The sequence below is a fragment of the Dendropsophus ebraccatus genome, chromosome 5 (assembly GCF_027789765.1).
Source record: "Dendropsophus ebraccatus isolate aDenEbr1 chromosome 5, aDenEbr1.pat, whole genome shotgun sequence".
In the NCBI taxonomy this organism is placed as follows: domain Eukaryota; kingdom Metazoa; phylum Chordata; class Amphibia; order Anura; family Hylidae; genus Dendropsophus; species Dendropsophus ebraccatus.
In genome coordinates, this window is record NC_091458.1 from 137,448,334 (window position 1) to 137,463,029 (window position 14,696).

The 14,696-nt window shown below is 41.4% G+C and overlaps 1 protein-coding gene across 1 annotated transcript; it reads left to right on the forward strand.

The window, feature by feature from the left end:
- The first annotated feature begins 290 nt into the window (after nucleotides 1–290).
- Nucleotides 291–10,371, forward strand: LOC138794201 (ZP domain-containing protein-like). Its single transcript, XM_069972979.1, has 5 exons — nucleotides 291–376; nucleotides 4,254–4,410; nucleotides 5,232–5,298; nucleotides 9,485–9,517; nucleotides 10,111–10,371. Exons 1-5 carry the CDS (start codon nucleotides 291–293, stop codon nucleotides 10,170–10,172), a joined length of 405 nt encoding a protein of 134 aa, XP_069829080.1. The 3' UTR covers nucleotides 10,173–10,371.
- Nucleotides 10,372–14,696: the final 4,325 nt, after the last annotated feature.

Below are 14,696 nucleotides of genomic sequence, written 5' to 3' on the forward strand. Positions count from 1 at the left end.
TGTGTGACCGGATTATGTGTGACCGGATTATGTATGATCTGATCATGTATGACTGGATTATGTGTGATCAGATTATGTATGACCGGATTATGTAATTTATGGTAATAATGATGTTTTATTTTTGTAGTTCAGTTTCTCTCCCCTCACAAGGCGGTGTGAATGGATTCTTTACTATCACTATGGCGGCCTATTCAGATTCAAAGTTCAATATTCCAATAACACAGGATGAAGAAATAGAAGTTGGATCAAACATCTATTTAGGAGTGTTTTCTCCGGATGTGGATGGCAGTATGTTTGCTGTAAGGGTAGATAAGTGCATTGCTACCCCGAGCAATAACATCAATGACCCCACATATGTTACGTTTGTAAGTGGAGGGTAAGTCCATTATTATTATCAGCATTTATTTCGTCATCTCATTCAGTGCTATAGGTTATGTAAAAGTCCAGCTCCAATCCACTCTGACATCAAATGGAAATCATCTGCTCTTCTAATACCAAATTACACATGTAATATCTACACACAATATCTAATATCATAATATACACATCTGTAATATCTACATATAACATCTAATATCATAATATACACACCTGTAATATCTACATATAACATCTAATATCATAATATACACACATATAACATCTACATATAATATCTAATATCATAATATACACACATGTAATATCTACATATAATATCTAATATCATAATATACACACCTGTAATATTTACATATAATATCTAATATAATAATATACACACCTGTAATATCTACATAAAATATCTAATATCATAATATATACACCTGTAATATCTACATATAACATCTAATATCATAATATACACACATATAACATCTACATATAATATCTAATATCATAATATACACACATGTAATATCTACATATAATATCTAATATCATAATATACACACCTGTAATATTTACATATAATATCTAATATAATAATATACACAAATGTAATATCTACATATAGTATCTAATATTATAATATATACACCTGTAATATCTACATATAACATCTAATATCATAATATACACACATATAACATCTACATATAATATCTAATATCATAATATACACACATGTAATATCTACATATAATATCTAATATCATAATATACACACCTGTAATATTTACATATAATATCTAATATCATAATATACACACATGTAATATCTACATATAATATCTAATATCATAATATACACACCTGTAATATTTACATATAATATCTAATATAATAATATACACAAATGTAATATCTACATATAATATCTAATATCATAATATACACACCTGTAATATCTATATATAGTATCTAATATCACAATATACACACCTGTAATATCTACATATAACATCTAATATCATAATATACACACCTGTAATATCTACATAAAATATCTAATATCATAATATATACACCTGTAATATCTACATATAACATCTAATATCATAATATACACACATATAACATCTACATATAATATCTAATATCATAATATACACACCTGTAATATTTACATATAATATCTAATATAATAATATACACAAATGTAATATCTACATATAGTATCTAATATCATAATATACACACCTGTAATATCTACATATATCTAATATCATAATATACACAGCTGTAATATCTACATGCAATATCTAATATCATAATATACACTCCTGTAATATCTACTTATAATATCTAATATCATAATATCCACACCGGTAATATCTATATATAATATCTAATATCATAATATACACACCTGTAATATTTACATATAATATCTAATATAATATACACACATGTCATATCTAATATTCACACCTGTAATAAATACACATAATATCATATTATCTACACATGTAATATTTACCTATAATATCATGATATCTACACATGTAATGTCTACATATAATCTCTAATATCATAATATCCACACCTATAATATTTACACATAATATCTAATATCATAATATCTACACTAGAGAGGAGCGAGTAGTGAAATATCCGACTTTCGAGAATTCGAATCAATTAGGCACCGGGATTCGACTATTCGAACGAATTTTCGATCCCATTATAGTCTATGGGAAAATAAATTTGCGGCACTTTGAAATCCAAATTCGACCACTTGGAGGTCACCAAGTCCCCCATGAAACCTCTCTTAACGATGCCAATACCTCCGGAATGACACTGGGACATTAGGGGGAGCATGCCTGGGTGCACCCAACACCCCAAAATCGCAGTATAAGGCCACTCTCTGCAGTTGAGGAAAAATATTTGCGAACACTTTACAAATGTTTTTGGCAATGTTCACACATTTCATTTGTATTTCTTGCGCAGTGTTACATACATGATTCCAATGTGCGTCCGTAGAGCATCATGTTATTCGCGCGTATCACGTGTCATGCTGTACGAACGTTACTGGAACAATATGTATCACGTGCCTTTTTCTAGGATACTAGAACAATATGTATGACGTGCCTTTTTCTGGGCTACTGGAACAATATGTATCACATGCTTTTTACTGGGCTACTGGAACAGTATATATCAGGTGCCCTTAGTGGGCTACTGGAACAGTATGTATAACGTGCCCTTAGAGGGCTACACCAGGCACACTATAAGTCACTTGTACACACAGGGTACTGGAATGAATACATCTGCTGCTGCTATTATCTATGTTTTAGCACTGAGAAGTGCTTTGGATTCAGAGATGACTTTTTCGCTGGATCTTAGCCCTAAAAAAAGGACTTTTGGGTTCAGTAGTAATCCTGCCTGACCAAAACGCTACTAAAACCTATCTCTCTCTGCTGCAAGATCTTTCCCTGGCTAGGTTGAAAGCGCATCTGCGGTCAAGAGGCGGGAGCCAAGTATTTAAGATTCGAAGGTCATGTGGTTCAGCCATTCAATGAGGGTAGATGCTGTTTTCGCGCTGCGTGCGTACTCCCAGGGTCCCTCACGGCCTCCCTGCATGGTGATTGGATTAAAAAAAGCGCTGTACTGTAGAGAGGAGATACTAGACAGACACAGCAGTACAGGACATGTAGTATCACACTATACTGTAGAGAGGAGATACTAGACAGACACAGCAGTACAGGACATGTAGTATCACACTATACTGTAGAGAGGAGATACTAAACACACAGCAGTACAGGACATGTAGTATCACACTGTACTGTAGAGAGGAGATACTAAACACACAGCAGTACAGGACATGTAGTATCACACTGTACTATAGAGAGGATATACCTAACACACAGCAGTACAGGACATGTAGTATCACACTATACTGTAGAGAGGAGATACTAAACACACAGCAGTACAGGACATATAGTATCACACTATACTGTAAAGAGGAGATACTAAACACACAGCAGTACAGGACATGTAGTATCACAATGTTCTGTAGAGAGGATATACTAGACACACCCAGCAGTACAGGACATGTAGTATCACACTGTACTGTAGAGAGGAGATACTAAACACACAGCAGTACAGGACATGTAGTATCACGACAGCCAACCAGTGCATGCACTTCATTAATACTGGGATTTTACCAGTAAAATGGCCACTTTCATTGGTTGATCAGCTAGTTTTTTTTACATGTCCCGCAGATCTGGACTGTCTGTAGCATTGTATGTCGAGTCTGGTCGTAAGTTACGATAATCTAAAAAGTAACATTGAATGTTGAAAATATTCTATATTGAGAATTGAGGGATTACTGTAATATCTAATATAATATACACACCTGTAATAGCTACACATAATATCTAATATAATAATATCCACACCTGTAATATCTACATATAATATCTAATATCATAATATACACACCTGTAATATCTACATATATTATCTAATATCATAATATACACACCTGTAATATCTACTTATAATATCTAATATAATATACACGCCTGTAATATCTACATATAATATCTAATATAATATACACACCTGTAATATCTACATATAATATCTAATATCATAATATACACAAATGTAATATCTACATGTAATAAATACACATAATATCATAATATCTACACATGTAATATCTACACATAATATCTAATATAATATACACTCCTGTAATATCTACACATAATATCTAATATAATATACACTCCTGTAATATCTACATATAATATCTAATATAATATACATGCCTGTAATATGACTGTAGTTCCTGTCATTGGTTATAAATAACTGTCCTTGTATTGCAGCTGTGCTGTGAGTGCTGATATCCCGTCTGTAGTCATAGAGAATGGAAATTCTACAGAGGCCAGATTCCAGATCAGTGCTTTTATGTTCCAAGGATTTAGTGACATGTATATATTTTGTGATGTAATCCTATGTAACAAAACGAAAGGATGTGCAGGGGTAAGTAAGAGGGCTTCTAATTGAAAAGGAAGCTTGTTATGATGAACCTGTGGGCTGCATGTTATAATATCCTAGATCGGCATGTTATAATTTTATAATGCCCTAGCTCTGCATTTTGACATGTTCTTGATCTGCATGTTGAAATGTTCTAGATCTGCATGTTATAATATTCTAGATTTGCATGTTATAATGTTTGAGATCTGCATAATATAATGACCTAGATCTGCTTGGTATAATGTTCTAGATCTGAATGTTATGATGTTTAAGATCTACATATTTAATGTCCTCTAATCTGCATTTTATAATGTTCTGGATCTGCATGGTATAATGTTCTAGATCCTGGTGTTATAATGTTCTAGATCTGCATGTTATAATGTTTGAGATCTGCATGTTATAATGTTCTAGATCTGCTTGTTATAATATTCTAGAGCCGCATGTTATAATGTTCTACATCTGTACCTGGCGATGGGGCATTGTAGAGAAATTTGTTTAATATCAGATGCAATAGATTTCATCCTGGAATAATGTGTGAGTACCTGGATATCCAGGGATTTTACCAGTCTCCTTGTTCCCTGGTGTAATAAGCCGCCTCCAGAAGTGTCAAGGAATGGCTCACTCCCCTTACTCTCTATATATAGATAGCTGTCAGCAAGCATTTGTATATCCTCTACTGTATGGCCTGCTTCCTTATATCATTGTGTACATGATACGATGGATAACACATAGGGGGATTATAATGCATGATCTTTTGGAAGGTTCATCATCTCATAGTATTGACATGGAGGATTCCGGATTAACAATTACCTTCTTTTTTCTTGTAGTGTAACACTGGCCGTTCAAGCACAACAGGTTCCGCACAACTGGGAATACAGTTAAATTTACAGCCAAGTAAGTGATACTGAGAGCACCATGTATAGCCTAGTATTCACATAGAGCACCATGTATAGCCTAGTATTCACATAGAGCACCATGTATAATCCAGTATTGACATAGAGCACCATGTATAGCCTATTATTCACATAGAGCACCATGTATAGCCTAGTATTCACATAGAGCACCATGTATAGCCCAGTATTCACATAGAGCACCATGTATAGCCTAGTATTCACATAGAGCACCATGTATAATCCAGTATTCACATAGAGCACCATGTATAGCCTATTATTCACATAGAGCACCATGTATAGCCGAGTATTCACATAGAGCACCATGTATAGCCCAGTATTCACATAGAGCACCATGTATAATCCAGTATTCACATAGAGCACCATGTATAGCCTAGTATTCACATAGAGCACCATGTATAATCCAGTATTCACATAGAGCAGCATGTATAGTCCAGTATTCACATAGAGCACCATGTATAGTATTCACATAGAGCACCATGTATAATCCAGTATTCACATAGAGCAGCATGTATAGTCCAGTATTCACATAGAGCACCATTTATAGTATTCACATAGAGCACCATGTATAGTATTCACATAGAGCACCATGTATAGTATTCACATAGAGCACCATGTATAGTCCAGTATTCACATAGAGCACCATGTATAGTCCAGTATTCACATAGAGCACCATTTATAGTATTCACATAGAGCACCATGTATAGTATTCACATAGAGCACCATGTATAGTCCAGTATTCACATAGAGCACCATTTATAGTATTCACATAGAGCAGTGATTTTTAACCAGTGTGCCACGACACACCGTCGGGTGTGCCGCGGGGAAAGTTCCCCAAACTATGGTGCCCCTGTGAAACAGGAGAAAACAATGGGGGAGAGAAACCTGGGGATGGGGAGAAACAGGGGAGAGAAACATGGGGATGGGGGAGAGAAACAGCGGAGAGAAGCAGGGGGGAGAGAAGTTCGGTGGAGAGAAGCACAGGAGAGAAGCATGGGGGAGAGAAGCATGGGGGAGAGAAGCATGGGGGAGAAGCAGGGGGGAGAAGTATGGTGGAGAGAAGCACAGGAGAGGAGCAGGGGGGAGAAATATGGTGGAGAGAAGCACAGGAGAGAAGCAGAGGGGAGAAGTATGGTGGAGAGAAGCACAGGAGAGAAGCAGAGGGGAGAAGTATGGTGGAGAGAAGCACAGGAGAGAAGCAGGGGGGAAAAGTATGGTGGAGAGAAGCACAGGAGAGAAGCAGGGGGGAGAAGTATGGTGGAGAGAAGCACAGGAGAGAAGCAGGGGGGAGAAGTATGGTGGAGAGAAGCACAGGAGAGAAGTAGGGGGGAGAAGTATGGTGGAGAGAAGCACAGGAGAGAAGCAGGGGGAGAGAAGTATGGTGGAGGGAAGCACAGGAGAGAAGCATGGGGGAGAGAAGCACAAAAGAGAAGCATGGGGGAGAGAAGCACAGGAGAGAAGCAGGGGGGAGAAGTATGGTGGAGAAAAGCACAGGAGAGAAGCACAGGGGGGAGAAGAAAACAGGCCCAGGTTTCACACTGAGTGAGTATAAATACATTTAAATCTATATTATTAACTATATGTATAATATGTACTGTTTTAATGTCATTTTGTGCCATTTTGGTTGGTGGTGTGCCCCGGAATTTTTTAAGTATAAAAAGTGTGCCGCGGCTCAAAAAAGGTTGAAAATCACTGACATAGAGCACCATGTATAGTCCAGTATTCACATAGAGCACCATTTATAATCCAGTATTCACATAGAGCACCATTTATAGTATTCACATAGAGCACCATGTATAGTCCAGTATTCACATAGAGCACCATGTATAGTCCAGTATTCACATAGAGCACCATGTATAGTCCAGTATTCACATAGAGCACCATGTATAATCCAGTATTCGCAGAGCACCATGTATAATCCAGTATTCACATAGAGCACCATGTATAGTATTCACATAGAGCACCATGTATAGTATTCACATAGGGCACCATGTATAGTCCAGTATTCACATAGAGCACCATGTATAGTATTTGCATAGAGCACCATGTATAGTATTCACATAGAGCTACATGTATTTCCCAGTATTCACATAGAGCACTATTGTATACAAAAGAGAGCAATGGGCATAGTTTAGAATCTCAGTTACATCTTCTTTATTAGCATGATTTATTAAACATACATGATTAAAATAATATATCATATGATAAAATTTGTGCATAAAAAAATTACCAGATAGTAAAATAGCTTTAAGACTGTGCACATTAATTTTTACAATTTGGGATGCTGAGGGCTAGTATAAATTAAAAGTGCTTGAGCAAAAAACAAGAGCAATCATGGTAATCTGAGGGATCCCATACGGTTACTACCATCTCTAAAGCTGCGTTTACACGGAACGATTATTTTCAAATTTTCGCAATAATGATCGCATTTGAGCTATATTCGTTCCGTGTAAACACAGCAAACGATCAAGCCATGAGCGAAAAATCGTTCATTTTGATCTTTCAGCATGTTCGCTAAAAATTCGCAGATCGTATCGTGTAAACAGTCTTTCAAAGATTCACCCTATGTAAAAGATGGGCTTAAGCGATCTTAAAAGCGATCGCATTAACGATTTTTCTTACTAATTAAACACTGATCGTTATAAAAACCAAATCGTTGCTTCAAAATCGGTAAACGATCGATTGGGCGAATTATCGCTTCGTGTAAATGCAGCATAAGAATCACCATTTGGATAGAATCATTAAACCCCAATTACCACTCACTAGATCCTCAGTCTCTATTGCACTCACCCATATTGTCACACAGATCCGAGCCGTCCCTATTAGGGATGGTCCGAACCTGCCGAGGTTCGGGTTCATAAGAACCCGAATGCTCCGCATCGGATTCCCGCTGTCTGCCCACTCCGTGCAGCGGGCAGATGCAGCGGGAGGGCCGCCTGGAAAACTGGGATACAGCTTATGGCTATGGCTGTATCCCAATTTTCCAGGCGGTCCTCCCGCTGGATCCGCCCACTGCACGGAGCGGGCAGACAGCGGGAATCATTACCGAGGGTTCGGGTTCGTACGAACCCGAACCGAACTCGGTACGGACCATCCCTAGTCCCTACATACGTTTTGCTTTGATCAGCTTCATCAGGCTGTCGGTCTGTAAAAAGAACTTGGGTGCTGACAAGTGTGGTAGGTCCAGTGCTTGTAGTAGTAGGTGCTTTTTGGTAGAGAGAAAGGAAAGGAGTTGCCAGAGGAGCCCTGCCCAATGCAGTAAGTATGCTCTGCAGGAACAGGTATAGAAGAAGAAGAGAAAGAGAATACTCATACTTATTGATGTCTATATTGGCCTTGTACCGCCTTATGTCCCCTAGTTGTGAGATACCTGTCCTAAGTGGGTAATATGAGCCCCAGTTGTCGGTTATCTGGGTGTAACAGACTCCTGAGGTTTCTCAGTTGTCCAGCGTTGCGCAGTAGGATACGTAGACCTTTATTAATGGTAGCTTTGTCCTACTGGGGTCAGATCCTATGGCTTCAGGTAACTGCCCTGCCCGGTTTAGAGAGGTTCCTGGCGTGGGCATGGTGATCCCTGTTTTGGCTTCTCTCCCCTGCTAGTGTCTAGCACTGCATAGTGGTCCTAGTTGCATGCAGAAAGAAAGTCCTTAGCCGTCCTGGGTCCCTGTCAGGGGTCCTGGCCAAAGGCAAGCCCTGGCTTAACTTATGCAGAGACTAGTTTGTTTTGCTTCCTCTCACACTGAAAACTGATTGAGAACAGCCACTTCCTCCCACTAGAAACTAACTCCTACAGGGGCGATCTAAACCCTCCTGTGAGTGGTGGGGACTGTAAGTGTGTGAGAAAGGAGAAAGAGGATAGGAAAGAAAGCACCTGCACCTGTGAGTGGTCAGCACACATTGCGTGGTACATAACAGTTAACCCTTTTGACTCCTTCAGCTATGCAATATATAAAAACAAACAACAGTAGTGACACCTAGTGGGAAACAACACAGTACTACATCTCCCACTTGTGTGAACCTGAGAGAATGACATACTAAGGTACAACAGGCAGCACCATGTGCTGGGACACCACAGTATACTCTGCTATATGGTATATTTCTTAGACTTTTCTCTGCTTGTATCCATCATTTCTGGTGTCCAGCTTTTTATTTTTCTCCCTCTTTTTTAGTGAATTTCTTCAGCAGCTCTGGACATTTCACAGGTACGATCTTCTGTTTATGATAATCTGGACCGAAAATGTGAGCCCAGATGGTGTGTTGCACAATGGATTCCATTAGGCCGGGTACATGGGGATTCTTTCTGATGTCTGTGTATTTAGCAGGATTGGACCTGGAAGCAGGATGTTATTTTTTTACTCGAGACCCCACTGTACCCGGACCCCCAAACAGAACCCTGAGGCAAATGTCAACGTGGCCTTATGATAACCATATAGCCATACTGCGAGATAATAGAACATTGTATGTGGTGTAAACATACAGTATGTGATATGAAAATGAAGGGGTGTAGCTGCTGGAGTGCACAGATGGTCTCATATAAGGAGGCCAGAGCAGCAGATCATACCCTAAGGGGTATGTTCACACTGAGCAAATGTGGCGAAATTCCGTGGCGGACCTCTCCACTGCGGAATCCAGCCTGCCTCATTGTCCCATAGTGTGTCTATGGGAGAGTTCTGCCGCGGAACTCCGCCACATTTGCTCAGTGTGAACATACCCTTGCACAGTGTAGAAGGTTCTAACAGCCTATGATACAGGATATACTATATATATAACAGATATACCATCTTTCCTTGTATAGATGCATCCAGGACAGTGCTGGCCGTCTCCCTGCTCGGATTGTTGTCTCTGAATCTCTTCTAACAAGCTTCTTCAGACTCTTCCTCAGATCACGGATAATTCAAGCCTTTTCCTTTGGGACTGTAGTTAATTTATTTTTCTTCTTAGCTGATTGGACTGTGAGGAACACAAGAGGTCACAGCCTGGTAGTAATGGATCCATCGTATCACTGGGTCCCTGAATGGCCCAACATGTCCTCTTCTATATTCTGTGCTACTGAAATCAGACACACACCTCTATATGTATGTGTATATAAATATATATGTATATATATAAATATATATACACATATATATTCTATATACTCTCTGTATATATATGCTGTGCTCTCTCTGTATTTATACATTCTATATGCTCTGATACAAATAAAATCATTGGTAGTAAAGAGATTTGTGTCTGTTCATGAATATTAAAATTCATAAATTTTAGGCAATGGGTGGGTGACAGGATCGGGACAGGTTATCAAGTTTGGGGCTATTTAATTTAGAGAAGAGACGTCTTAGGGGCGATCTGATCCCAATGTACAAATATATGAATGGACAGTACAGAGATCTTTCTAGTGATGGGGGCATCCTCTACATTTAGCAGAAAGAAGGTTTCACCACCATCACAGACGGGGATCCTTTACTGTAAGAGCAGTGAGACTATAAAACTCTCTATGTTTTTTACTGTAAGAGCAGTGAGACTATGGAACTCTATATTCTTCACTGTAAGAGCAGTGAGACTATTGAACTCTATATTATTTACTGTAAGAACAGTGTGACTATTGAACTCTATATTCTTTACTGTAAGAGCAGTGAGACTATGGAACTCTATATTCTTTACTGTAAGAGCAGTGAGACTATGGAACTCTCTATATTCTTAACTGTAAGAGCAGTGAGACTATGGAACTCTCTGTTCTTTACTGTAAGAGCAGTGAGACTATGGAACTCTTTACATTCTTTACTGTAAGAGCAGTGAGACTATGGAACTCTATATTCTTTACTGTAAGAGCAGTGAGACTATGGAACTCTCTATATTCTTTACTGTAAGAGCAGTGAGACTATGGAGCGCTCTGCCACATGATGCTGTTATGGCTGATTCATTATATAAATACAGGTGAGGCCTGGATGCGCTATAAATAAAATATTACAAAAAATGGGCACTAGATTACATGTGATAAGACGCTGATCCAGAGATTATTCAGATTGTTATATTGGAGTCGGGAAGGAATTATGTTCCAGTTGCATTACATCCTATTCACATATAAATTGGGGGGGAGGGGGGGGGTCATGTGGATGTGGGGTCATGAGGAGGTAGTTATGTGGGGGGGTGTCTTGTGTCTTGTGCATATGAGGGGGGTCATGTAGATAGAGGTCACGTGGAGGGAAGGGTCATGTGGAGGGGGAGGGTCATGTGGAGGGGGGTCATGTGGACATAGGTCATGTGAAGAGGGGTCATGTACATCAGGAAAGCACCCATAATTCTAGTGACAGGTCAAGGCTGATGACAAATGACAGGCTCAGGCAGGTGACAAGCAAGCGACAGGCCGGGCCGGGTGACAGGAAACAGGTAAGTGCTGATGACAATTGACAGGCCTGGGCAGGTGACGGGAGACAGGCCAGGGCGACTGCAAGGAGTGCTGAGCGCAAGCCCCACCTCCCTAGAGAGACACAGACGGCATGTGCGCTCTGCTCCCAGAGTGCTCCAGGAGCAGAGCGCACATGATCCCGGCCCTCAGCCTCTTACTGCCCCCCTGCCCCGCCTCCCTGAATTCAGCAGTGATCAACCATACCACCATGTCCACCCCCCGGAAACCACTAATGATCTCCTCCATCCTCCAACTCCCCTGAAATTACACCCCCAATGACTACAACCCCCACAATGTCCTGCAGTTCTTGTTGGGAATTTTAGATAAGAGGATGACACAGTACACAGAGTGCCACACTACATGAGGGGGATGCAGTGACACATTACATGAGGGGGAGACAGGGAAACAGTACAGAGGGGGGAGACAGTGGCACAGTACATGATGGAGAGGCAGGGAAACAGTGCAGAGGGGTGAGACAGTGGCACAGTACATGATGGGGGAGACAGTGGTACAGTACATGAGGGGGAGGCAGGGAAACAGTGCAGAGGGGTGAGACAGTGGCACAGTACATGAAGGGGGAGACAGTGGCACAGTACATGAGGGGGAGGCAGGGAAACAGTACAGAGGGGGGAGACAGTGGCACAGTACATGAGGGGGAGGCAGGGAAACAGTACAGAGGGGAGAGACAGTGACACATTATATGAGGGGGGAGACAGGGAAACAGTACAGAGGGGGGAGACAGTGGCACAGTACAAAGGGGGGAGACAGTGGCACAGTACATGAGGGGGGAGACAGTGGCACACTACATGAGGGGGACACAGTGACACAGCACATGAGGGGGAACAGTGGCATATTACATGAGGGGGGAGACAGTGGCACAGTACATGAGAGGGGAGACTGTGACACAGTACATGACACAGTATATAAGGGGGAGACAGTGACACAGTACATGAGGGGAAGACAGTGGCACAGTTCATAAAGGGGGAGACAATGGCACAGTACATGAGAGGGGAGACTGTGACACAGTATGTGAGGGGAAGAAAGTATCAAACTACATGAGGGAGAAGACAGTGGCACAGTACATGAGGGGGAGACAGTATCAAACTACATGAGGGAGGAGACAGTGGCACAGTACATGAGGGGGAGATAGTATCAAACTTCATGAGGGAGGAGACAGTGGCACAGTACATGAGGGGGAGACAGTATCAAACTACATGAGGGAGGAGACAGTGGCACAGTACATGAGGGGGAGAGAGTATCAAACTACATGAGGGAGGAGAAAGTGGCACAGTACATGAGGGGGAGACAGTATCAAACTACATGAGGGAGGAGACAGTGGCACAGTACATGAGGGGGAGACAGTATCAAACTACATGAGGGAGGAGACAGTGGCACAGTACATGAGGGGGGAGACAGTATCAAACTACATGAGGGAGGAGACAGTGGCACAGTACATGAGGGGGAGACAGTATCAAACTACATGAGGGAGGAGACAGTGGCACAGTACATGAGGGGGGAGATAGTATCAAACTACATGAGGGAGGAGACAGTGGCACAGTACATGAGGGGGGAGGCAGTATCAAACTACATGAGGGAGGAGACAGTGGCACAGTACATGAGGGGGGAGACAGTATCAAACTACATGAGGGAGGAGACAGTGGCACAGTACATGAGGGGGAGACAGTATCAAACTACATGAGGGAGGAGACAGTGGCACAGTACATGAGGGGGGAGACAGTATCAAACTACATGAGGGAGGAGACAGTGGCACAGTACATGAGGGGGAGACAGTATCAAACTACATGAGGGAGGAGACAGTGGCACAGTACATGAGGGGGGAGACTGTGACACAGTATGTGAGGGGAAGAAAGTATCAAACTACATGAGGGAGAAGACAGTGGCACAGTACATGAGGGGGAGACAGTATCAAACTACATGAGGGAGGAGACAGTGGCACAGTACATGAGGGGGAGATAGTATCAAACTTCATGAGGGAGGAGACAGTGGCACAGTACATGAGGGGGAGACAGTATCAAACTACATGAGGGAGGAGACAGTGGCACAGTACATGAGGGGGAGAGAGTATCAAACTACATGAGGGAGGAGAAAGTGGCACAGTACATGAGGGGGAGACAGTATCAAACTACATGAGGGAGGAGACAGTGGCACAGTACATGAGGGGGAGACAGTATCAAACTACATGAGGGAGGAGACAGTGGCACAGTACATGAGGGGGGAGACAGTATCAAACTACATGAGGGAGGAGACAGTGGCACAGTACATGAGGGGGAGACAGTATCAAACTACATGAGGGAGGAGACAGTGGCACAGTACATGAGGGGGGAGATAGTATCAAACTACATGAGGGAGGAGACAGTGGCACAGTACATGAGGGGGGAGGCAGTATCAAACTACATGAGGGAGGAGACAGTGGCACAGTACATGAGGGGGGAGACAGTATCAAACTACATGAGGGAGGAGACAGTGGCACAGTACATGAGGGGGAGACAGTATCAAACTACATGAGGGAGGAGACAGTGGCACAGTACATGAGGGGGGAGACAGTATCAAACTACATGAGGGAGGAGACAGTGGCACAGTACATGAGGGGGAGACAGTATCAAACTACATGAGGGAGGAGACAGTGGCACAGTACATGAGGGGGGAGATAGTATCAAACTACATGAGGGAGGAGACAGTGGCACAGTACATGAGGGGGGAGGCAGTATCAAACTACATGAGGGAGGAGACAGTGGCACAGTACATGAGGGGGGAGACAGTATCAAACTACATGAGGGAGGAGACAGTGACACAGTACATGAGGGGGAGACAGTGGCAAAGTACATGAGGGGGCAGACAGTGACACAGTACATGAGAAGCCATGGGGGTACATGTAAACATGTAAGTATGTGATGTATGTGGAGTATTTGTTTGCATACTAGACCATATTGAAAACACTTTTTTTCCCAATCAGGAAA

Excerpts from the sequence above, each read along its gene's own strand:
- LOC138794201 (XM_069972979.1), top strand. The coding sequence starts at position 291 with ATGTTTGCTGTAAGGGTAGATAAGTGCATTGCTACCCCGAGCAATAAC. Across the intron at positions 377-4,253 it reads GTTACGTTTGTAAGTGGAGG|CTGTGCTGTGAGTGCTGATA; the intron begins GTAAGTCCATTA and ends CTTGTATTGCAG. Across the intron at positions 5,299-9,484 it reads ACAGTTAAATTTACAGCCAA|TGAATTTCTTCAGCAGCTCT; the intron begins GTAAGTGATACT and ends CCTCTTTTTTAG.